This window comes from Ciconia boyciana, chromosome 1 (genome assembly GCF_034638445.1).
Source record: "Ciconia boyciana chromosome 1, ASM3463844v1, whole genome shotgun sequence".
NCBI lineage: Eukaryota > Metazoa > Chordata > Aves > Ciconiiformes > Ciconiidae > Ciconia > Ciconia boyciana.
In genome coordinates, this window is record NC_132934.1 from 43,944,126 (window position 1) to 43,970,554 (window position 26,429).

General features: G+C 35.9%; 1 protein-coding gene across 14 annotated transcripts in view; it reads left to right on the forward strand.

Annotated features, from left to right (window-relative positions):
* Positions 1–26,429, forward strand: part of NAV3 (neuron navigator 3) — a 562,373-nt gene that overhangs the window by 389,532 nt on the left and 146,412 nt on the right. For 12 of the 14 annotated variants that reach the window (XM_072864069.1, XM_072864018.1, XM_072864025.1 and 9 more), the window contains 3 exons: positions 7,150–7,222; positions 11,092–11,269; positions 25,844–25,912. In XM_072864069.1, coding sequence (XP_072720170.1) covers positions 7,150–7,222; positions 11,092–11,269; positions 25,844–25,912 — 320 coding nt within the window. The remainder of the gene's footprint in view (positions 1–7,149; positions 7,223–11,091; positions 11,270–25,843; positions 25,913–26,429) is intronic. The other 2 variants (XM_072864058.1, XM_072864122.1) reach the window with 1 other exon arrangement.

Consider the following 26,429-nt stretch of genomic DNA (forward strand, 5'->3'; position numbering starts at 1 on the left):
GATGTGCCGAACGTCTATTTTCAAGTGAAGAACAACAGGGGATTCTCTTTATTGAATATTGTTTCAGTGATCATTTAAGAATCATCTAGACTCCCAAACAGTGTTGAATATGTTGCATTTGAAGAATGGGTAGGCAGGGTAATAAAGACTTTGGACTGGGTATTCCATTTTGGTATACCAATTTTAATCTGGAAAGATGCTTTTGACTTCAGTTGAACCTCCTTGGTGTAAGCTGGCTATCAGAAATGGACCTTTGGGCCCAATACTCAGCCTGACAAGATCATAGTACTTATAGATATGTACAACGCAAGCAGGATAGTAAGTAGAATAGCAGGCAGTGTATTCAGTTATCACTTGTTTGAAATGGAGAAAGTTCTTGAGTTGTTTGATTTTTATTTTTTGGTGAAGGAAGTATTGGACCTGTGCCTATTTTGTACATAGTGAAAAAACCTGAATATCCAGCTGCCTGGTTTATGAATTCTGGCTTTGTTAAATAATCTTAGTGATAAAACTGAGGATAAAAACATATGTCAGTATAGAACTGCAAGTGTATTCTCTTTATATCTCTATCTTGTAGCTTTCTATCCCTTTGCTTTAGGGAGGGGCAAAACAGGAATACAAACTAGTGAAACCAGCTGGGAAGAAAACCCATAACAAAGTTGAACAAAGTTACAAGGCAAACCAAAAATCTGGGTGTTTCCCACACCACAAGTGAGTTGTCTACAAGTCACAATGTGTGCAATACATGAGTCAATTGAGAACAGAAAGTGACATAAACTTGTCCTTCTCAATCTCTGAGAACAGCTTTAGGTGTAGCAGGTTGTGCAAGACTATACATTTGACATTTTAGGTAGTATGTGTGTGTGTGCGTGTGTGAGGTTTAAACAGGTATCTGTGAGAGTGTACATGAGCAGTTCTCATACTGTTCTCTATTAGGCCAGGGAAGGTCAGAGTTTAGGCCATGCCCACCTTGAAATATTTTCCAGTTTCTTCCAGAGCATTCTATGTAACTAAGTCTACCATGGACAGTTTCATTCTCTCACCAGCTCCAACATGTGCACCAAAAATGCTTTTAACCATACATGAAGGTGTCTTGGTTGCTTGCCTGAATCTCTGCTCTTTTTAGAACCTGCAATTAAGACCAGGTCACTGGCACTTCACCTACTACTAAGAAAGTAGCCACAACTCAAAAGCGAGTGTGTCTCCTTCCATGCTCGGTTCATGTGAAAGTCAGTCAGACAGACAAAGAGTATCTGCTCTTCCATTTTTCATTTTATTCATTTTATGCAGCATGTGTATTGTGAATATTTAGAGGCCAGGATGCTACCTGTAAGGCCTGAATTGTATTTTTATTTTATTTTGATTCTACTAGTGCTACAGAACTTGAATGAGAATGACCTGCGTAATAAAAAAAATATTTTCTAATTTTACATTCATTTAAATCCATTGACTTCCACAAATTTTGTTAGTGATGAATATCCATGGGAAAGAAAGAGTCAAATACAGGTCTCTCAACTCAGGTTAATACTCTGGGGAAATTTAGGAAGAAATCTTGCTGGTAAAGTGTGTTTGAAATACAGTTACTGTGACACAGAATATCTCATGCTGTAATACTAATCTCAAAGGAGTACAGGTTAATATTGGTACTGAAAAAAAAAGCAACAAATACTAAAGAGTTTTATAGAGTTGCTGTGCTCTGGAAGATGAGTATATATGTGACTCTCTGGGTTTCTGTGGCAGACTGTTTCCATGAGTGTCCCTAATCAGCCATCAGCAACATTAGAAAACTTCTACAGAGCAAACCCTTTGCCAAATTTTATCTGGGGCTTTGGGTCATGAATCAGAATGTCAAAACTCACACAGAGCTATGGAAGATAACGCTGAATGAAGTGCTAACAGAAATTACTGTTTTACTTTTGCTGCCAAAATAATCAAGAGTATTTTAGGAGCATATATGTATAGAAACACTCTGTAATAATAAGGTGTCGTATTTATAAAGGTGTCCCATTCTTCAGCAGGAGGAATCCAGTTTGAAGTAGACAAATAACAAGTAACTTGTGTATGTGTCTATATGTTCTTGTAAACTGTAGTGTCATAAACTTAACAAGAGAGAGTTAGTCAAACCAAGATATTTTTATAAATACAGAAAAACATAATGTTGTATTAGTCATCATTACTTGTCTTCTGAGCATCCCACAATTAAATTTATGTTTGGAAGTGAAGAAAGTGTTGTCTGCCAGACAAAAGAGATGAAAGCTAATCTTGGTAATAGCAAAAATAATTATAATAAATAGACATATTCTATATGTTGAGTCACTGGTGAGTACAATCCCACAAATGAGCTCTTCCTGCAAGTCTGCTAACTGCTGGGTATTAAGTACTACTGTTTATCTACATGCAAGTCCCACAGTCTGGTTTAGTGATTTATTTCTGTCAGTAAAATTTCAAATAGCTTCCAGTCAAAAGCAGATTACCCACAACTACACAATGTAATATGTTACAGCAGATTTGCAATGTATCTTCTTTGTATGCCATATAATGTATTAATAGTATCAGAGTTGTGATGTACATCGTTTGGGCTATAACCCCTTAAAATGTGAGTGTAGAAATATCTTGGGGCTCACTAATATTTATGGTGTAAGTATTTCAGGTGCTTTTTTCATAATGCTGTGTGTATGAACAATATTAAAAGGATTTGATTTATGAAAGAAGCTTAATATATTGTAAGCATAACTCAGTAGGCTTAATTTAAAAAGCATCAAATGGTGTTATCTACCTGATGATGCCCACAAATCTTAATTCCTAAATTCTCATCCTATTAATTGAGTTTATCTGCACTCATGATGCTGGAGCTGCATTTCAGAACTGGACATATTATTCTTGAGTTTTGATAAGGAAGTGATTATATTATCAGAGATAGTTTTTTGTTATCTCTTAAAAGCAATCTTGTGTAGTATTGATTGACTTTCAACATGGTTAATTGAATAGCTCAGTGGACAAATATCTACATGGCAATGAAGGTTTATTATATCATTAATTCTTTATCCCATTTATAGGTTTTAAGTTTTTTAATGTGGCAGATCTGCTATTCAACATACCTCATTTCTTCCACTCTTTTTAAAATTTAATATAAAATAAATGCCTTGGAACAAAAAAATTGGGGGATTGACAGTGATGGAGCACTGTTCAGCAACAGTCTGATCTTGGCAACATCTACCTGTACAAGTAAATTTGCAAATTTGAGTCACTTTTCTCTATATGTAAGATTTGGAGTCAATCTGTATATCCTGAATTCTCTACTGTAATGAACTATATCTTCTGCTACAACGCTTTGTAATTCTGATGCTACTGTTTGTGATAATGATGAACATCAGCTCTGTTATAAACTGGCAAAATTCATTACAAAATTGTGGGCATATGTAAGATACAAAATTTGTCTGGCGTCTATGTTAAGTGTTACACTGCAAAATCTTCAGCTCTTGATATATAAGCAGGTAGAGTTCTACATATGCAGTGTCAGCTCTAGGAAGAGTTTACCCCAGCATATAATAACCCCACCACTAACTACTTAAATAAACATGGACTTCAGGGATTCATACCACTCTTGATTGAAACAGTATTGAGGAGTGGAAGCTGCTTGAAATCTCTTAGAACTTTTGTAATTGCAAAATTACTCTCATCTGTTAGTAAGTTTGAATAAAAAGTGTTTGGGGCTGCTAGGGTTTGAGTTCAAAGAATAACTGTGGTTTGCCAAAGCAAGAAGTAGGTAATTAAAGCAATGTTTAGAGACACACTGAAAGCTTCAAAATGGGACAACTTTAAGGCTAATGTTTTCTGGACTGGAGAGGAAAGAAAGTGAAAATAACCCAAGAATGTATTAATGCATGTCTCATTGAATCCCCTAACAGTTCCTGAGAGTTGTATAGTAACTGCAGTTATTATCAGAAAACTGACTGTAAGAGTTATTTTCTGACATTTTCAGTGTATTATGTGGCTGTGAGTTGCCACACCAAACTTGCTCAATTCACAAGTCAAAACAAGACTTTATTATAAGGCTAACAGTGCAACCACAGTCTATTGTCTGAAAGTTGGCCACTGCTATTGCTTCATACACCACACCAAGAGGGATGACTTTGGTCCTAGGGCTTCTATTACAGTTCTCTTGGTGAAGTGCGAAGCAAAACAGAATTTGCTTTGTAGTTCTGCAGTATATTGAGTCATTGGTGTTAATGGTAATGACTAGTCTTGTCTGAGAGTTTAAGAGATGTGACTTCAAAGACACATGCTGTAGAAGTAGACACGTAAAGTAACCAGGTGCCATTTCTATAGGATATTTTTCACCTTAAATGTATGTTAAGGTCTATGTATTAGGCTTACTATTTACTAAATCTTCAGTATTGCAGATAGATACTGAGATGTTTTCACAGCACATTAGGGTTCAAATGTTCCCTAATAAATTAGGTTTTGTTTATAGCTATGGTCTCCTGAACTACTGCAGAGGGCACGTGCCCATTATGAAAAATGTCTTGGTTACACTACGAGGTCTGCTGGGAAATACTGTTTCAGTTATTTGGAGGTGGACGCTACTGACGTCAGTCTGATTTTTCTTTTTTTTTTTTCCTTTTTTTTTCCTTTGGCTTCCAGTACTTAGTTGTAGAGCAAAATTTCCCATCTTTGAAGTAGTCGATTCTGCATTACGGTTGATTTGAAAGTTCAAAGAGACGCTCAGTTATATGGCTAATATCCAAACAAATTTTCATTTCTTTTAAATTCTTCAGGACAGGAAAATTTCCATTCAAATTGTTTTCTTATGTAGTTGACATTGGTTTAAGGTCGAGTAGAAATATTCTCACCATGTGCGTTATTTTCACGACTGATGCAGGGGTGTAGTTGGCGGTCAGGGCTGAGCCTGCCCAGTGCCTTGCTGTTGCCATCAGGAGTGGCATCATCTGCCTGTCCCTCCTTCCCACCTCCCCTTTCCTCTCCAAAACCATGCCTTACTCAGGCTGGGGCGCGCCCTCCTCTCTGCTGACTCCTGCGCTCATCTGGCTGCACGGGAAACTGGAGTGACTAAAATACGTTTGCCTGTTTTGCTGGGCGAGTTTTCCGTGCGGAGCCAGCTCCCAGTGCGCTCAGAGAAGCGCTGAAGCCCAGCAGAGGCGGCAGCGGCAGGGCCCCGCGCCTGGGAGGAAGAGGAGGTGAGGAAGAAGCAGATCTTCCTATTTTAGCAGCAGCCAGCTTTCAACTGATTTAGCTGTGTCACATCTCTACACCTTACAAAATGGCCTGGTTTATTTGGATTTTTTCACGGTGTAAAGCTACATAAACATTTAAGAAAATGACAGAGTTACGGCCTGAGTTTCTGCAGTTACTGTGCTGGGCCAGATTTGGAGTAACCCCATGGATTTTAGGATGGTTATTCTGCATTCACAGCCGTGCCAACTGGTGACACCTGCCAAACTGATTTATGAAAGCTTTATGGTAAAACCCAATTTTGGAGTAACTTTAGTTAGTGTTAGCTGCAGAATTGTTTCTGGTTTGGTTTTTTTTATTTTTTTAATTGATTTAGGAGAGAGATTATTTATCGTTCCCTATAAATGGTAGCATGTCCTTGAAAACGAGTGTTTGAAAAGACCTTTTTAAAGATGTCTTTACTAATGCTTTGGAGTTTATTGTCCTTAAAAAGCACATATCTAAAAAATTTGCAGGTATTTATACATTTATAAATACTACCTGTGGATCAAGAAAGTCTGTGTGAGCTCGTAATATATACTTCTAGGGTCAGTAGTAAAAAGAATATTTATATTCCTTTCAGCCAATACCATTTTCTGAGAATAATGGCAGAACCTCAGTCATAGAAAGATGACAATAATAAAAGGCCCTCCTCCTAGGCGAGAAAAGATACTGCCAAATATCAAGTAGCTGTTATTCAAGGAATGAATTTACCCCTCATGTTTTGATGGTTGAAAACTGTTGATGTGAGGTGTTGTAAAATGTGTAAGCATTCAAATAAAATTAACTGCCTGGACTTGATCTACTGCAGGCTTATGTTTTTGGTGTTGAATATTCCTTTCTTTTTATTAATGTTCTACAATGAAAGTAGGTATTTAAAATATATTGTTAAAGATTTTGTTTTATTTTTGTGGTCCTAATTGCCTTGAAAAAATCCATCAACCTAAAAAATATATAAAAAATATATTTGAAAATCAAGTCTGTTGAAAGCATTTGACGTAGGACACCTCTCTATACATAATTTTTCTGTTTTCATAGCAGCATATTTATAGACAAAGTTGTTAGTTAAAAGATTTTACATTTATAGCTGAGTATTTGCTTCATAGATCCTGGGAGGGCTAGGGGAACTAGCTGGGGATGGTGACTCAAGAGAACCTTTTGGAACATTCTGGCTCCCTAATCTATTAGAAATAGACATATGAAAGGAGGCAAATCAGTTCTGTGATTACTCATTTTAGAGGCAGAAGTTTTATCCTTTTATTGATCTACATTTAGGCTACATGTTCTTCTCTTATACAAAGCTCTCTGTGGTAACTGTAGATTTCTTCTAAACCACCAACAGAAGTCAGCACCGTGTCCTTCCCTAAGCAAGCACTCTTCAGAGAAGCATAAACATTAAATAAATTAAAATTATTTAGCATAAGATTTGAAGGAAAAAAATAGAGAATAAACCACTGCTGTGACATCATTTTCACAGAATTCTACATCATCCCAAGGAAATACCTTTGCTAACACATTTCTTGGAGGTTTTTGCTTACATTTTTTAGTTATCTCAGTCACCCACGTCTCCAGACATATACTCAGTGTCTAATCCTCTATGGATGCTTTCACTGCTGCTTGTTTGTAGCATATAAAATCCAGTTTTATGTTAAGTAGGTGGGTTGCTGATTTGCCAGCATGCCATTCTGGATTGGGCATTTATGAATTGTTTTTAAGCACCAAAGCGGACAATGAAAGCTTTATATCAATTCCCCAATTAGCAGTAATCATTCTTGTTAAACTTTGGTAAAGAGCTGTAGTATGCGATGAATGTAAAGTATTCATTCCTGGGCTGTTTCTTTTTTTTTTTTTTCCCCTTGCATTTCTACATTTTGTCAAATAGTCTTATGCTGCTTGTTATTTCTCTTCATATTGCAGATTGAGAATGTTGATGTCTGCCTTAGCTTTCTGGCAGCCAGAGGCGTAAATGTCCAAGGTCTTTCTGCAGAAGGTAAGAGAAACAAATCATCAGAAAAAATAATAGGATTTTTTTCTGAAAACTAATTTTCTTAATACAAATTATTTGCACCTAAATACCAATCTCGAACTGTCTTGAACAGCATGCAAATATAGATTAGTGATAGCGAGTGAGAGTTTCCTTTTAATTTTCCCTTGAAATTGAACCAAGAAATTCAGTATGTTTGTGAAGCTTGAGACAATGTTTTAAAATAATATTTTTTCAATAGTATTAATCTTTTCATGTCATCTCCACAATATTACATAGGTACAGGGTTTCCCAAGAGTACTTTTAAACTTGGTTATATAAGGGATTCAAAACAACAAAAATGAATATGAGAATCTTGCTCAGTTAAGTAAACCCAGGGAAAACTATTTGTTTAAGCAAATTTATTATTAGTAGCAATGCTGTCAGGATGAGTCTGAAAATTATTGTATTCTTTTGATGTCATGTATTAAGTGAAAGAGTGAATGGTCTTGCTGCTTATATTATAGCCCTTTTTGCTGTATTAGTCACCTCAACTGATTGCCTAATATGGTTACAACTAAGTTAATAAATATATTAAATCAAAATCACTAAAATATGAATCGTCTTAATTAGTATGTAATATTTGCCTTATTAATGTAAGTCAGGTGGATACTTTATCTTGTAGATTAATAAAATGTACACAAACATTTGTCCTACAACAAATTAAGCAGTTCTGCAAGGTGCTGTGCACCTTCAAAATCCCTTGACTTCCATGGCAGCTGAAGGCAATAGGTATTAACAAGATGCAACCCTATATTTTTATTTTCCTTGTAGTACAACTAAAATCTAGAAGGAAAAATACATTTTTTTTCAGAGATGGTAATTTCAGTTGAATTTTAGAAGATACCCAGAGAAAAAATTTTGAATGTTAACCACAGTTTTATTTTAAAATTAACTCAGAATTGTTGTCTTTCACAATTTCCACCTTTCTAGTACCTTAGCAGAAGTGTAACACGGCCACGATATGCACTATCTACTCACTTTGGTTGTTTACTTATGGAAAGCTCCTTAACTCTTTTAAAAGAACCTCTGTATATACTGTAGATATGTTGATGCATGAGAACACTGAACATTTACATGTTGCCGTTCATCTCACAGCTGTTTAGAACTTGAATTTTTTAGTGCAGCCTATTTTTACTTGCATATGAAATAACAATCATCAAATGTGTTAATAGCATGAATTTATTTAATGAGAATACTCTTAATTGTTTAATACGATGACAGGGCACATGACACTTTTTTTCTGTACTTTGTTCAATCAAAATCTGAACGCATTCTGTACTACACTCCTTTATTCATACTTTCATTTTGCTTTGGAAAATCAGTTTTGATAGGATATAAGCTTTAACTGTGTAGCATTAGGTTCAAATACTACTAAAACCAATAATACTACAGAGTGTTAAATGCAAGGACTATTTTTTAAACTTTCATTAATCTTTAAAACAGAATTTTAATAAGGCAGACCTTGAGTTCTGAAGTAAGATTAAAACTAGTTTTGCTGTTTGGCAGTTGTTCATGAATCTGGGGTAAATCCACTAATATCTTTGTAATGATATTAGTTCAAAGTATCACAGAAGTGAGATTCCCTTAAATATACCATTTTTAGCATGTACAATCCTGAATATTACAATTTCTCTTGAGGAGAAGAAATTGAGAAAAACAGACTTCTTTTTAATCATGAAATTGTCAAGTTACCTTCATAGTGTTTTGTCAGCACATTTATGTTTAAAATCAATTAAGTTAAGAAACCATAAGTCTGTTTCTTGTAACAGCCTTTGGTAAATATGTCTTGTTACCACTGGATCATTTATTAAGGACCAGAAAGTTTCTGGAACAGTAAACCATGAGCTTAACAAGGATTGAAGATTTCACATCCAGGTTCCCACATCATTTTGACACTTGAGCAAGGAGGTCTAGAACAAAAGTAATTTTCAAATCTTGACTGCAGAATCTCTGCTGGAGAACCCAAATGATAAATAATAAGCCAGTTGCTACAAAGAAAAATACTCCCCTCCTCTTCCCTGCAAGTGTTTAGTACATACTAGAAGTTTCTGGATTTTTTCTGTTTAAGGGAAATCTTCCAACTTTAACTCATTTAAAAGTAAGGAAAGAAAAATAAGTTCAAAACTGATAACATTCTTCTTTAGAAATGGCAACAAATATAGTTTAACACAATAAGAGCAAAATTTTAAGATAAAAAATGATGAGTGGGATTTAACAAAGAAAGAAAGGGTTCTTTTTTTCTGAGCATTAAGTGATGTAAAATCATAAGAATAAATAAACCAGTATCACATATAGAAAATCTTTTGGAATCAGAGCAGCTTAAAGATGTATAGTTATGTGTTTTTGTTGGGGTTTTTTTAAGATAATTTTAAATATAAGTTTTCTATGTTCCTTGATAATGATTTTAATTGAAACCAACGTGACTGCAAAAGTCATTGTTGCCTAAAAAGCTCTCTAATTCTGAGAAAGTTCTGCGTATCTCTGGCGGTCTCATGGGGAATCAAAGATCCTGCAGCATCTTCATAGGGAAGATGAGAAAGTATTGATACTCAGAACAAATTTCCATTTTGTAAAGTATATTCCAGTGTCCAGGATTGTGTTTGCTTTTGAAGAACGGGTTGAGAGCATAACAGCTCCAGTGTTTGTTGGCCTGTTAGCATATGTACTAACATTTCACCCAATCCTAGTGACAGAAAATTAGTATGGTTTAAAGAACATGCATATGATAATCATTGTTTATAAATTCTGCTTTAAAAATTACCTTAGAAAGGCTATGTAGCACATACGGCTCAGTATTTAGATTTGCAGGGAAGGCAGAAAGATTGCAGCGTTGCATGTTAGGTTACAAGGCTATAGGCCTAATGAAAACCTTTCACAAGAAGTTCAGTGCCAAAGAAAATTAATAATGGGGTTATGAACAGATCTAAGTGCTGCAGATAATTTCATTAAAGCCTCCTGAGGCTTCTTTTTTGACACAGAGATCCTTTATGAGCAAAGAATAACATTATCCTTTTAAAATTTTCATCTCAGGCTGGGGAAAGACTAAGAAAGGAATGAGAGACATGAGGATGCTACTGTGGCTCACCAGAATTTTATAAGGGTTGCTATTTTAGCCTCGTGTGAAAGCTGTAGTTTTGAAGTCTTCATTAATCAGTAATAGCACTGTAAAATAGAAAGCTAGAAAATCATGTAGTTGGAAGGTTCAAAGATGTAATCATGAGCCTTACGGTCACCTTTTTCAATAGGTATTTTCCATTGTTCTCCTTCTCTCACGTTCCTTGCAAATTCTTGTGAATGGATATGTGCTCATCCACAAGACTGTTACCTTCTCACCTTTCTGATTTTTCTACAAGTCACTGTTTACTCCCAGTGTGCACAGAATTTGCCCAAAAAGCAAGAAGAGTAATTTAAAGCCATGAGATAGAACGGATGTGTACCTAAGGCCAGAAAGAATTCAGATTTTTCTGAATGCCCCTCTGTTTACTGAGAATATTTGTACTGTATTGAGGCAGGAATGTTCATTTCAGGTTATGCATGTTATTTAAGGTTTGTTGTACTTTTCTTTTTGACCATGCATATATGACTCGTCATGAGGACATTATGGAGATAAGTATTTATTGCAACAATGACACATAAATAAGCAAAGACTATAACAAACAATAAAGTATCAGTGATACCTAACATGTCCCTGATATTAGAGATAAATGAAGAGATATAAGACATAAACATGTATAGCTATAGGTATGTACAGAGATGTTTTAGTATAAAACTGTTACAAAACTGAAGTCTAAAACCACAGTGTTTTCACTTCTTTTTCTTTTTTTTTTAAATAGAAATAAGGAATGGAAATTTGAAAGCCATTTTAGGGCTCTTTTTCAGTTTGTCTCGGTACAAACAGCAGCAACATCATCAGCAACAGTACTACCAGTCTTTGGTGGAGCTACAACAGCAAGTCCCTTCACCTCCAGCTGAAATCAGCCAGTCCAAAACACACCAAGATATGCAGTCGAGGTAGGTTAAAAAGTTAATTTTCTCAGGTGTAAAAGCTTTTTATTTGTCTGTTCAAAAAAGACAAAATTTTGTGAAAAAATTAGGACACTTTAAGACTTAAAAGACTGGCTTTTTCTTTTTTTTAGCTATTTTTGCAATGCATGTAGGAAAACAATTTCTTAAGTGTTTGGTATTAAGCTTGCATTTCTTGGGAGTAAGGCTAGAGTGAGAACAGAGAACACTCCCAATTAAATTAAATTCAAATTTTAATTAATTTTAAAGCATCCTTTCACTTTATTATTGACCCTACTGTCCTTTGCACATTAAGAGACTGTTAGCACACCCTGAGGTTAGTATACTGGTTATTTTCATGTTTTCCTCACATACCCACTTCCACATCTAAATGAACAATTTCAAATTATTAGCAAAATACATGGGGAAAAGGCACAATTAATACTTTCATTTGTTATAAACTCTTTTCATTCCCATGCATTCTGGTTTTGAGTGCCTAATTCTATTTGAATGTTTTTTGAAAGGGAGAAGAAATGGCCTTAAGTTTCTTTTAAGTGGTCAGTTTATGATTTAGTTTTAGGAGAGCAAACCACTCAGCAGAATCCTTAATTGCTGAATTACATTGCTTTCAGACTGATGCTGAAACCATATTTTGAGAAGGTAGTTGCTTACTGGCCATGACAAAAGAATCAGTTTTAAACATAAATATCTGTTTAAATGGAAAGAGTATTAGCAACGTATACTTTATTGAGGAAGTTGAAAAAAAGCCATTCACATGTAGGACTATATAAAGTGTAGTTCAATGAAGAGCTTTATAAATTGCTGTGTTGGGTTTAATACTTGTTTGATTTATTATTTGCTTGTTTAATTTTTTTTGCATACTTACCAAACAATTGTATTTATAGAATGTGATAAGTCAATGATTTAGGATGGATTAAAAATATTGGACTATGATAATGAAATTTTGGTTCTTGAGTCCATTCATATCTAAATTACACTTTCATGTTTATAATAAACATTTCTTCTTCAGCTGAGAAAACTTTTCATACTTCAGCCTAATAGAAATCTTTGTCTTGAAACTAGAAATGTTGTAAAAATATGTTTATAGGAAAATGTTGCTGATGGCATTTTAGTTACCTCATTTGATACAAAACTTAAGATACACTTGCGCTTGCCTTGAGCATTGCAATGTGAAATGCATTATTTTTCTCTGCTACTGAAAATTAATGTCTTTTAATGCTTTCTCTGTGAAGTTTACTATTAACATGTAATCTAGGGAATTATGGTGTGATCCTAGAAGAATCTGACCACTCTCAACATTTTCTGAAGTTGAATTTCTGCTTTCTGAAGGGTATTTAATACTGCATAAGAGGCAATAATATCTTGTTATTCAGAAATTAATTGTTTTTCCTACCATAAGGAAAAGATCTTGAATGCAGGTCTACAAGTGTTCACTGCTTTAATCAGTGGAATTAAGGGCTTAACCAGCTTCATGTAAATACCTTTGGTTATTGGGTTTTGTTTATAATTTAGTAAAAGAACTGAAACATTTCCTGCTTTTCTAATTTACCCATGGCAAATTTTTAATAAAAAAGTAGTTACTGTTTTCCTTTAGACATCACCACTATTGCAAGGAATTCTGTTTGTCCAAAAAAACTTGGAGCAAAGTGGTTGTTTACTATTTGGAAGACAGCGATTGCACACTAGCCCTTTGTCTGCTCAGGAATGGTAGGCAAAGAGGGGATGAAGTTTTTATAAAGCTTTCTTTTCATTATAATTCCCCAAGATCTCATGGTCCTTCGGCACCTTTTTCTCCTCTTCTACTTTGCTATGTTTAAATATGCTTCATTAGGAGGAAAGGCAATCATTCCATGTCCAGAACCCCAGCATTCATACCTTTGTAAAGTAACATCTAAGGCTGGTTTAACAAAATTTCTGCTTCCATCGGTGTGCTTTAGACGTTCTACTTTAATGCCAGGAGTTTAAAATCATTTCACTCTTTGATTAAATTTCTATTCATAGCTATGTTTCAGCTGCAAAATGTTTCTATGCAAAAATTCATTACTCTGAGACTGATACCATCTTTCTTACTTCCTGTCTGTAAACTGAAAGCAAGATTTTTTCTGTTTGCTTTCACATATGCAGAAGTTCAATGTTTGTCACCATAAACTAGTGTACTGCCTGAGAGAATATGGTTTTCTCTATCCATACATTTTTCAGTAAAGCCTTTAAGGATGAAGAAAGGTCCCTACTTCTAAAAGTTTTCTTCTCTATGAAAGATTTCTATCTTCTGCTACAAATACATCTAGTATTCTGAGCTGCTAGCAAAACAAGGAGCTCCAGGACTTAGAAACAAACAGATATTTTAAAATATTGTTTTTTTCGTTTGTCACTGTTTTGAAGTAATATTAGGAAATTAGCATAAAATAATATGTCCCCTTCTACGAAAAATGACATTTGAAAAACAGGTTTTCCACAAATAGATGGGCATATACAAGTATACATTGATATGAGCTCTCTGTGGTGGACTTAGCAACCCTTCTTTTCATAGCAATCATTTAATTTCATTTAATTAATTCCTTTTTTCTCATCAAAACAAATATTTTGGAAAATAATTCAAAATTATCTCCCAAACAGCTTTTTAGTTTTAAGCTGTTAATGAGTAAATAAAAGCTTCTATTTAGAAAGAAGCCAAAATGTGAAATTAAAAAAGAAAAGATGCCTTTGATGGGATTCATCTTGCCTCTTGCCTGCCTTTTGCTATCTGAAATGGGGACAGCCAGCTTACATGACTCCCAAGACTGATTTCTATGATATGATTGCTTCATGGCAACTGTGTCTCAGCATTAATTACAGAAGGAACCAACGTGACTGACTGATTTACAGGGCAGGAGTTCATGACTTAGAAGGTCCTAAGGAACTCATATGGCTGCTCCAGGGGACACTCGAGACCTTTAGGTATTTTTGTCAAAAAGTGGTTTCATATAGATACTTAAACCTTCCTCTTTCATTGAACGAAGAGTATTGAAAGGTGATAAAATCTAAGGTGTGTAATAATGTCACATTCTTCACCTTTTCCATGTGAAATTATTCACTCAATAGTTAATCTAACTACTATCAATAATAGAGTAATTTTACTTTTTTTCTAAAGTATTGGTGCTAAAATGAGCTATTTTATCCTTTCATAGTGGATGTTAATCTTTAAGGCGATTTATTATTACACATTTATTGTGCAGCTATGCTTCACTTTATTAGCCTGCTGCAGTTCTGAATATGCTTTTAAAAATTCTTAATACTTTCTGTTTTCTAACATTTTATACTGTGAAAAGGGTTGGCATGAAGAAACCTTAAGGCAGCAAATTACTCATGGTGTATATGTTAGAAAAATTATTTGGCAAATGCACATAACAGAGAATTTTTTCCATTAATTTGGTCTGTGGTCCTTTATTACCTGGAAATAGTTCTTTCAGGTTTTTGAGAGGAACAAGAAAAATTATCTTATTATTATGGCAGAAGCCAGATAATGAGTATAGTAGCGAACACCTGAATGGCACATTCATCTTTATTCAGTAATGGCAAAACTCTTCAAACCTTATTTGAGTAAATTTTCAAGGGTATTGTGAAAATTATCTTCTTATACCTATGGGTATTTTATTTTACTTGAAGAGTCACATATTTCTACCGTGTTAGACACCTGAAAAATAAAACTGGCTTTTTGAGGCACTGTATACATTTAAGTGCGTTTGATATGTACGTGTTTGTATGTGTGCAGACATGTAAGCAAAACTAAAACATAGACACTGAAAAAGGTGGATGCTTTTTATAGACTTTTACTTTTTTAAAATGCTCAGTAAGCAATCACATTTCATGCTGTAATTTAAGTATTTGAAACTATGTCTTAATAATTGCAGTTACTTTAGGTTAGATTATTCCATCGGAAAAGTATCTTCTTTGTTGCTTCCAGCTAAGGTATAGTCAGCATATTGCTTAATTTTAACTTGATTTCGTAGGAGGTAAAAAGCCTGCGTGTGCTTTATTAAACAAGTATGAAAAGGTGATGCTCTCCACTGTTTATAGAGAGAAATACAGATTATACATGGGAGAGGGAAATACCTCTGAGAAGTCACACAGAAGATGGTCAGGATACAGAAGTGGTAGCATTCAGGCCCTGCTGAAGACCAAGAAGTTTTGTCCTTCTATGTACAGGGCTAGTGTCTCACTCTCCTAATTTAAGAGAGTGGTCCTGATGATGATGATGATGACAATGATGGTAATCTCATCCTGATTTCCAGGTCATGATGTCCTCAGTAATAATCAATGTCTGTAATCATTACTGGGTCTGAGCCCGTTCCACATGCCACCAAAGCCAACCTACTTTAGTCCCTTTCCACATGCCACCAAAGCCAACCTACTTTAGTATCAACCTCAATGAGAGAATGTTTGGGCCCTTTGTCAACAAAAGCTGAAACAGACACAAAAAATGATATTAGGACTCTACAGCTTTCATAGCCAGGTTGTTCTGATATGGTAAACAAACAGAAGCCCCAGGGGAAGGTTATAATCAGAATATCATGAGACTGACAGGATTAGGTTTGTGCAGAAATGGAGAATTCAGGAGACTAATTCAGGAGGCTAGTTGTCCTTGGATGACTAGGTTAATCGGTGTCTCCTACAGGAGACAACACAGATCCAGAATATAATTAAACTGATTTCTGCAGGAGCCTCTCTCCCCTTAGTGTAAAGTTTGCCTAGGAAGATAATGAATTTTCTACGGCAGGCTCCTAACAATGTTATTTAAAATTCGTCAGTGTGGCAATACTTTAACATTCTTAATCCCATGTCATCTGTCCATAACCAAACTCAGAATTGTGAAAATTGTGCACACAGAAGGGGAGCAAGATTCTGCATATTAAAGAGTATCATGGGCCTTTCTAATCCTAGGGCCAACAGCAACATTTCAAATTAAATGTAAAAAGAACGAAGGAAGTTGATTTATGGTAAGTGAAATTTCATTGCAAAGAATATGCTTTATTTATGGAAGATTATAATTTCGTACCACTAAGTATAAAAACTCTTACAATTATTTAGATGATTAGTGGAAAAATCTGTGGTAAATAATAAATGGTAACCCAAGGCACAGAATGGTTTCAGATGTGATTTCTGATTTCTTTTTATCCTAAAATTTCCTATATTCTTGTATGACTAACTGTGGGAATTGCATACTTCAAAATCTGAGGTAGGCACTTCACTCTTTACTTATGACTTTGTTGCAGCTTTGAGATTTAGTTAAAAAAATACAGTGCTGGTGGCCTTATTTATATCTGTCAGTACAGATAGATGACAACAATGGTTACATTATATTTTTATGCTTTGCTTTGCTAGTGGATTCCATTATCACAGCAATACATCTAAACTTTCTGCAGTGATGATCTTTCAACCACCCAGATACTAAGAGAAAACACATGTGGATGAAAGAAGTTCTGTCTCATTTATGGATTAGGCAGTAACTGGTTTCAGTAAGCTGTCAGCAAAATTCCCCGAGACGGACAAACTATTTTATCACGTACAGGAATGATGAGCACAGCTTGAGGTCCAGATGGATTTTGTTAAATTTGTTATATTAAAAGAGCACCCTGGTTTTCCTAGGCATATAAACAAAGTTAGGTAGCTGATTTCTACAGGCAGTTGCATATATAACTACTGCAAGGAACTGGGTTTCATGTTGCCTCCTGCTCAGAAGTAGTAGGGAAAAAATGAAGTATATTGGACACGCAACTTGTGCTGTGTGAAATACAGTAATGCAAATGTAGTGGTTATGATTATGAATTTAAATAGATCCATGGCAGAATACTGGCAATCTGTATGCCAATCTTAGTTACACCACTCTCAATTTAGAAAAAGGCCTTTGTTTCAGTGTTCTCGAGGTTTAAAATATAACTTTAACAGTCTACACCAAGTGCATTGCACTGACATAGGCTAAAAAACGGAATGTGTACATAGTCACGTGTCTTCGTTGGTTAATGGAAAGGAAAGCGATGAACCTAGTCTCTTCGCTGTCCTTAGCTCTTCACATTACTAGGCACTTGGTTTCAGTGAAGGCAAACAGGTAGGTAGTTCCTGCTTTTCCCATTACAGAATCATTACCTAATGACTGCAAAGAAGAAAAATTAGGAAAAGGTTTATTTCTTCATTCTTTTCTCTGTTTTCTAGTAAGGGTCTAAGCGAACACGCTGCTATTAGTCTAATCTGATGTATTTTTATGCATCTGGGAGATAATGCAGAATGAATTGCTTAATGTGATTGCACCAGGATCTGCAGCAGCTGACCTTCAAAGGGACCTTAGGGATTTAATTTTACTTTAACTGAGCTATCTTTATCTGGAAAATCAGCTTTGGGCCCATTTTGTTCTACTACTCAAAGATGTAATCATGACAGTCCTCACGGTTCCCAACAAAAGGAACTTCAGGAAGGAAGTTCTTTCATCTTCATTGTCCTGAAGTCCAAGTAACTAAAGTATATAGTATCTCTGCGTACCAATTAAATCAGTTAACTGTGTACCTAAGCAAATAGATGATATTTAATAATGATGAGTTGCATAAATTAGAGAAGAGAGTTGTTCCTGTGATAAGCACTATATAGGTCATCAGGAAAAGTGGCTCTTCTTGCACATGCTATTTGTTTACCTCACATAGCTATGAAATTAATTTACACGTTTGAAATAACGGTTAGTCCATGCTGGTAATTACTGCAGTTTCAGAAGTTTTCTAGGCTACAACTGTGATATATTGACAGAACATTGTAAAAAATACAGTTTCGTAGTCTCCTACATATTAATATTACTGCCACAGTTTCGTTAGCAATTTTTTTCCCCCTAAAATTCACCTTAATGGCTATATTTTGAAACAGCATGCAAAAATATATCAGCACTATTTGAAGTTTCATAATACATACTTCTGTTTCGTTTGAGAGACTTAGAAATTACCATACACAAAAGGGTTACTTTTCGATGATGGCAAATGACTAACCTTTCTAATAACCTTCACACGGAAAAGGCAGAACGGTGCAATAGCAAGAATGTATTTGTCACATACTTCTTCCCTGTAGCCCATCCTCTCTAAGATAAGAAGATATCTAATAATATTTCTGAAGCTTAAAATAAGGAAAAAAAAATGGGGTTCAAAACAGACTGTCCGTTTCTAAAACAAATGGTCTTTTCTATAGCTATAATATAGCACTTACTAGACAGAAAATATAAAAATGGAAATTATAAAGCATTTTATAACCTCTCAATAGCTTTTAAGTTTTTTTTTAAACTGTTCATCTCCTGGTTAACCATTTCACTACCAACCTCTCAGAAACTGCTTATATCTTTTACCTTCTTACATAATCCTGTGGGCTGGATCCTGAAAAACTTGTCCTTTACTGGTTGGTACCTGCCCTTGTGTGTTATTTAGTATGTTCTACAGTTCTTCCTCTCTGCAAAGTACCTGATGTTTGTCTGAACATTTTCTTTAGGAACCTGTGACACGTAGTTACACTGTTTTCTCCTGTTTATAAATTACCACTGCCATCTGCTCAAGAATGATATTTTTTTCTCTGCCTCTTGTTCTGTTTGCATTTCAAAATGCGACTGTCATCCTTTCTCATTGTCTGTTCTTACAGTTTTCAGAAGAGTGTTTTAATTCAGTTTAGTGGTTATTCTCATTCTGTCCATTTCAGATATTCTAATTGTCCAGCACTTGTCTCCCTTGCCACTCATTACTTTTCATATTTCTGTTTTGATGCACTTTGGCCATAATTTTCACTGTTGCTAATCCAGATCGTGTAGAATTTAATGGGAAGTGTTCCATTCATCCTTGTAGCATTTGAATCCGACTTTTCATAATTTCCTTTTGAAGGAATAGAAGCTTTATAATGCAGTTGTTTTCCCTTCAGACATTCTTTGTTGCTCTACCCTCACTCGCCATAGAGGTTCATTAATTATTCTCATTCTCTGAAGATGAGATCTGATGTATTTGTGTCCATGCATTTTTTCCTTTCCCAGGCCTGCCACCTATTTAATTCTGATGTCTTGCAAACATTCGAGGTTGCCTACAATTTTGTGCAAATGGCAAATAAAATTTAAATAAATGTAAAGTGCAATGGGAGCCATATTGAATTATTGCGGTCTTCATTCTTTCTTTTGTCCTATGATTAATTTTCTTACCTATTCTGAAGCAAAATGTTCTTTCCTTATGCCTTTTTATTCCTTAATAGATTCCTTGATAGCAATGTGTGACTCATTCTTTTCCTTGCATTCTTGCATTAATTTAAGTCACAGTTTTATACTTGTACTGCTACTTTCTTTGCTACTGTCAGTCCTTTTTATCAACTTTTATCTCTTAGTACTTTTACAGACTGTGCAACAAATGTGATATTCTGCATGTTGTTGTTTTGCAGATGTCAGTTAATGAAGTAACATTACACTGGAGAAGATTACTTTCTCTCTTCATTTACCAAAAAAAAATTACAAATCCATACACTTCCAAAGAAGCACAGGCAGTGCTGTTTACGACAATTAGTACCCATGGAAAATGGATTAAAATAGAAGTGAAAAAATGAGCTTTTGTTGTATTTAAAATTCACCACATTTACAAGACATAAATTATCAGCCTAGGAAAATCACTTATATATGTATTTGTGTTTTGGTCTGCTTTTTTGAAAATGCTTATGGGAACATAGCTGAAATGTTGGTAGAATCTTTTGTAGTTTATTTATATTGCATAGCTCTTTACTATTTTGGAGTCAATGGGGAGACCAAACAAAATGCTCACAAATGTACTTTAATACCTTCAGTAAAAACAGGCTTAACTATGTGATAATTATTTGACTGATGCAGGTTTATAGCAATCCCAACCATACTTTATGATGTGTTGATGAAAGTGGATTTTCTGGAAATCTATGAAAAGGTTCAAGAGACGATGAGTGTAGATTTGAAGAAGTGACAGCTTCAGGCTTTCTGGCACCCCCTTTTTCATTCCCTCCAGGAGAAAACTTTGTTACAGTCTTATTCTGTTAAACTGTGAAACAGAATAGTGGCATACATTTCTGTGCAGATCATCTGATATCATTTTGTTCTAGTGCAAGATTGTAAACGGTACGGAGATAAGGTCATAAAAGGGTATGATTGGCCCCTAAGGGCCCAGTCCTAGTTCTGGCAGCACACTGTTATCCACTTGGCCGATTTGTTCAGATAAATTAGTGTTTCTTAAAAGATTGCATTATTTTAGGTGAGCTGCAGGTCAGGTTAAGCACAGTAGCTAAGTAGCACATTTATTACTTTGTTGATATCCTCTTTGTTTCTTTACTGTTGTGATTCGTATATTCTTTCATTAAATTCCATAAAATACCTATACTGCAAATACTGGGACCAGGGTGGGAAAGGTATGGTCACTGTGGCAGATGATTCATTCTTATTACAAGTCACAGTGTTCTGTAAGAACATAAATGTTGATGCAAAACTGGGTTATCTGTGTTTTGGTTTACAAGCTGTGAACAACAGGAAAACATTGAAAACACAATTTTACTTGTACCTCCAAGCCTGAATCAGTTGGAGACAGACTTCTTGTATAAGATGCCAGAAGTTCAAAGAGCGGAAAGGAGAAATGTCCACCTAATATAGAACAGATGACATGGTATGAGCTAGAACTGCCTGATCCATAGACATTTACTCTTGTGAATGAAAAAATAAATGTGTGTTTCTGTGTTAGAGATATATATTAAAAATATACATCTATAAAATATAAAACATAGATATATCTATAAAATGCATATACATATACAACATTTATATATAGATAAATAACATTTTTTAAATATATATAAGCAGATAGATAGATACATATACGTGGATATAAGCATATACTAATTCACCAGGACTGGGCTAAAAAGGCAAAAGAAATGTCTGAAAAATATTGTTCATGGGAAAATTCAGGTCTTTTGGTTTCCTCCTCGGTGTTCCTTGGCTGTCCATTTGAGGAATCAGGGATCTTTTACCTGCCCAGACTGTTTGGTATGGTGAGGAGCCTGGAAACTTTTGTTTCCTGTGGCATCTCTCCAGGGACACTTGGGATTTGGAGTCAGATGAACCTTAGAATATTATCTCTTGTTCTTTTTGCCAGGCAGGCTGATAAGAATTATACAGCCAAGGAGCTTGTTTTAAAAAAAAAAAAGAAGAAAAAAAGAAAAAAAAATGTGTACAGCACAATCAAGACCTTCTGGGGAAATTTTTACATTGAAAATGCATTCTTTTTAAACTATTTTTTTATCAGGGAATCATTCTAATAGAAAAGTCTTGAACGGTTCTGGAGTACAGTCACCCTAGTGATATAAATGCATTTTATAAGATCAACAGCTATTAAAATTCAAGTATGTCAGTAAGGTAGAAAGACTTTGATTACATACTACAAACACCTTTGCCTTTTGTCTAATTTTAACAGATCACATAGCTGGCATTTTAGAACCACCATGTGACTCTTAACATTATAGGAAAGTGACAGTCTGATGTAACATGATCCTTTTGAACTTTTTAAAGACTTAATAAAAAGTAGATGATATTCAGGGTGACACTGCATGGGTTACTTTTTGAAGAAGGAGGTTAAAATATTTTCAGCTTGATTCATGCCAAGTTTATATGAGCTCCATCCTTCAGCTTTATGTGGTATACACACTTTCAAGGAGCTTCTTTCTTGATATACCATGCTATTTGTGTAGCAGCAAGAAGGACTTTCTGGCAGTTTAGTCCAGTGTCAAGCAGTCACTTGTCTTCCTTCTTCATCTTCCTTGTTCTTATTTGCCCATTTCAGTTGAATATTTCACTTCACTTTCAGTGGGAGGGCATTTAAGAACCTCTAGTATGGTAGCTTGACTTCCTAGGTTCCCCTACCCCTTTTAGGACCATTTCTTGAAACCTTTTGTCCTGCCTGCAACTGCAGACCCTCGATCAGTTCCCCGTCTTGGTGCAACATGGTGTGTAGCTCCCAGCATGACTGACTGTGCTGCAGGGCCACACGGCATAGTGCAGAGTCCTGGTTCCTGCAGCCAGCATGGCTGTAGTACAGCTGTGGTGCTCCCCGTCAGCACCTCAGGGTCAGTACCATTTCTAACATCTCTGTACCTTCCTTCTCAATACTACCCCAGCTACCTCTGTGCTGAACTGCCTTTCTGGGCAGTCTTAGGATGTTTATTCCATTTTCTCACAGCATTTAACCAAGGGACCAGCAACAGAAATTACCCACTGTCACCGTTTCATATCTGCTGTGTTGACTGGTGTTTCCCTGGTTGGCGAGAGAAAATATTGGGGTTTGATTTCCACCGGGAAGCCAGTTTGCAGAGTCTAGATGATTTCTAAGGATTTGGGATCAGATGAGTGTATGCCATCTTACCTGTTTTGAACAGGATTTGCTTAACCAGGAGCATCTGCCTTCTCTTCCCCTATGCGTTAGGTGGAAGAGGAGGGCTACGCAAGATGCCTAGTCCTGGCCCAGGTCCAGTGCTGCAATTGCCCCCAGCACTGCAACGCCGGGCTGTAGCTCCGGGAGCAGCAGGGTTTCCTGCAGGCTCTGCAGCCAGGGTTGGTCTCCTCTGTAGTTTGTATGTCCCCTTCCTGCCAGTGCACTGGGGCTGGGCTTTGCAGGTGACTGCTGTGGCTCTTCTGAGGAGTTGAAGCTGTGACCACGTTGGGGAAGACTGCTGGTAGGAGTATTATGGCAGTGGAATGGGTCTTGGGAGCAGACAGCTGAGAACCAGAGGCCTTCAAAATCCCCCTTTCCGGCCCTCTGAGAAATAAATCCTTCCTCATCCTAAATGCTGCAGCATTAAACTTGTACTGCCTGGTTTGTTAATATGCATTTGCTGCTTTATTGCAGGCATATATTTTTTATACCTTTGTGTGGACCTGTAAGCATAAAAAAAATAACTGTTTTAAGCAAAACAGGTTTATTTTCCTGACTGCCGGATGTTACCCACAGACAATTATCTGGTAGCACAGAGGGCAGCAGGTAAATATTTGTTTCTACATTTAGAAGAGTGGCTAAAGTCTAGTCTGCAACTGTGTTGCAGTTCACATCTGTAATAGTGGGGCCAGCAGTTGGGAAACAGGCATCTGTGCAAAGATTTAATGGATCCAGCACATCCAGTGCTAGTTGAGAAGGAAAACCCAAAGTCATTAGGAACTTGATGCACCTGGTTTATGAGCTGTTAAAGTTCTCTTTTTCCCTTTCATTTGTCACATTACTTTGGAAAATAAATTTACTCAGTCACAGTGGAAATGATGCTTTACTGACGTTGACACATCCGTCAATGCCCTTCAAGCCTGTCTGGAAATTTTGAAAGCAGTCTATAGGCTGACATTTCATGAATTGGTAGTGGATGGAGTCCCAAGTAACAGGCATAAGGAAAGTATTCTAGCAAACATTTCCAGATAGGTGCTTCATGTATTTATTGCTATTAAAAAGAAAAAGGAAAAAAAAAAGGTGCTGTCTGTCTATGGGCTAGCTTATCAACAACTCGGCAGCATCACTGAGATTAAGTTGTTTGATCTTTCCAGTTACTTTGGAATTGTCTTGTTTGAGGTAGAAAAGCTACGATACGCTATGGCAATGCATCCTATTCACTCTGTTTTTCCAGCTCACTGTCTGTGTTGATTGTACTGTGTATCATTTTACCTTTTACAACATAAATGCACTAAGGTTTTATTTGACATATCATTTTTCTCACAAACGTCTTAGTTTAGTCAATGCAGATAACCAGCTAACCATTTCTAGATTCCTTCATTTTAAATATGTTGAAAAAAACATGAGTGGAAGATCTCATCAAAAGATGGGCTATTATGTCAGGCACAAATTTAGCAATTTCAGCAAAACAACCTATGTCACATTTGTATCATAAGTCCAGCCATTATTAAGAAAGATAGGTGTAAGTGAAATATAATATACTAATGACTAGATAGATAAAAATATATAAACTGTAATTATTGTGATACTATTATTATGATACTATTATAATTTATTATAATTACCACAGAAGTTATGGTCATATAAAAAAGCACTTTGTCAGCCTTACTGTGAAGATATATGTTCAGAAAATTGAATACTGCTTTTATATATTGAATAATTCCTTTTTGCCCTCAAGACTGAAGTACTCTCCTTTTTTTTTATATTCATTGTGTGCACATGTGCCATGTGTAATTGGCAGGCACAGAGGCAATGCTGAACCCTTTATTGGGGTTTAATTTGGTAAGGTAACAATAATCACGCATCCCATTCAAGTCTCACATTGTCCCTTGGTTTGTGCCTTCCCCTTGCCTCTCTTCAGGACTGCTGTGCCAGTATGGAAAGACCTTTCTCCCTTGAAGGCTTCTCCTATCCGCTCTATACTCAGGCTATCTGCTTCAGTGGACTAGCAGAAATTGCTTAAAACTTTTCTGGTAGACTCAATACCACCAGCTGTTTCTTATAAGTGCTGCCAGTCTATAAAGCCAGGACTAGAGCACTGTGGTTTCTGCTGCTACTTAGAAGAACTTCTGGAAGATGCAGAACTGCAAGAGGCAAAAGCAATCTGTGACTATCAGAGTTCTGCTTATTCAGATCTCTGTCACTTCCTTAATAATGCAAGGAATTTGATGTTGTGATTGCACCTGGCTTAGGCACCTGTCTATATCCTTAGGCTGTGTATATCCCAAAGGATGCACCTGTTTATAGTAACTGGAATTACCTGGCAGGAGGCCTTACCTTGGCCGTACATTTGACATATCCCCTATGCAAATGTCTAAAAGAATAGAGGTATAAATTTGCTGTTTAATAATGACACGTTGCATGTCAAAAGGAACAGACAGTTTTTAGCCCTGTAGCACAGCATGTCTCCAGTTGCAGAAACATTACTCGGATGCCTGGATAGACAAAGGTGCATTTTCCTGTGGAATTTAACAGTGAGTCAGGGCTTTCTTAATGAAGCTTCAGATTCATTGCCTGCGTAATGCATCACATACATGACCTGTGCTGCTGTAACAGTAATGAAAATTATGATGGGATGCTTCTTCCATATAGCTCTACTGCCAGGAGGGTCACCTTCCTTTAGTAGGAATTTTTCTGAGTCCACGTTGGATCTCATATAGCAAATTTGTTCCTAACTGCCAGACTGTGAACCCAGTCAGGTTGCTGGAGAAACTACTAGCTATATATTTGTGCTTAGTACTTTTTGTGGATGAAAAAAAGAAAAGGCACAAAGTTTTGAGGTGCATTCTGTATGAATTGAGCTAGACTTCAGTAATTCAGTCACTGGAAATTTGCCCGCATTGTCTATTCCTAAGATAATTTCTAGCAAATGAGACAAGTTATAACAATATCCATTATTTCATAATCTGTGCATTGCATCTCTCATAAAAATCTGCATGTTTGCATTATTTCATATTTTTGCCAGTTAATTTGTGTTTTCCATCCATGTTCAATTTGCATTCATTAACTCATAGTTTGCTGGTAAGTGTGTTCTTTCTATACATGTTCAAAGAAATTCTTTAATTCAATTTCTCTGTTTCTTCTCATACAGTCTCACAGCCAGATATGCAACTCAGTCTAATCACAGTGGAATTGCAACCAGTCAAAAAAAGACTTCTAGGTCAGTTAAATATCTCTAATTTATTGCTTGTTAGTGATACTCAAGCAAGTATATGCCCATTGATATTTTATCTTTTGGACATAAGCAGACATTAAACAATGTGTATTTATGTTGTGCGTGCAAGCTTTGCAACAATGAGCTTTGCCACGGGAAAGCCTTGTACGGACTGGAAGGAGCTGATTTGTACTGTATATTAGTAATATTTCTGGTTGTTATGTATCCTGCATCTTTGTATCCTGCATGTAAAATATTGGATGTGAAGGATTAGTTGGTGATTTTAGTGCTCTCTACTCTCTGGCTCAAATCCTTACTTCAGTCATGAGTGAAAAGAAGTTTGGGAGTCCATCCCAATTCCTACTAGCTGTTTTGCATGTATTGCAAACCCACCTGAGAAGTTGAGTTCACAGAGCCAAGTTCACGCAGAAGCAAAATAGAGCAGAAAAAAAGAACCACGTCCAAGACTTCTGCTCCATCAAGAGTAGCCTGCACACTCTCCCCACTAATGAGATGCTTTGTT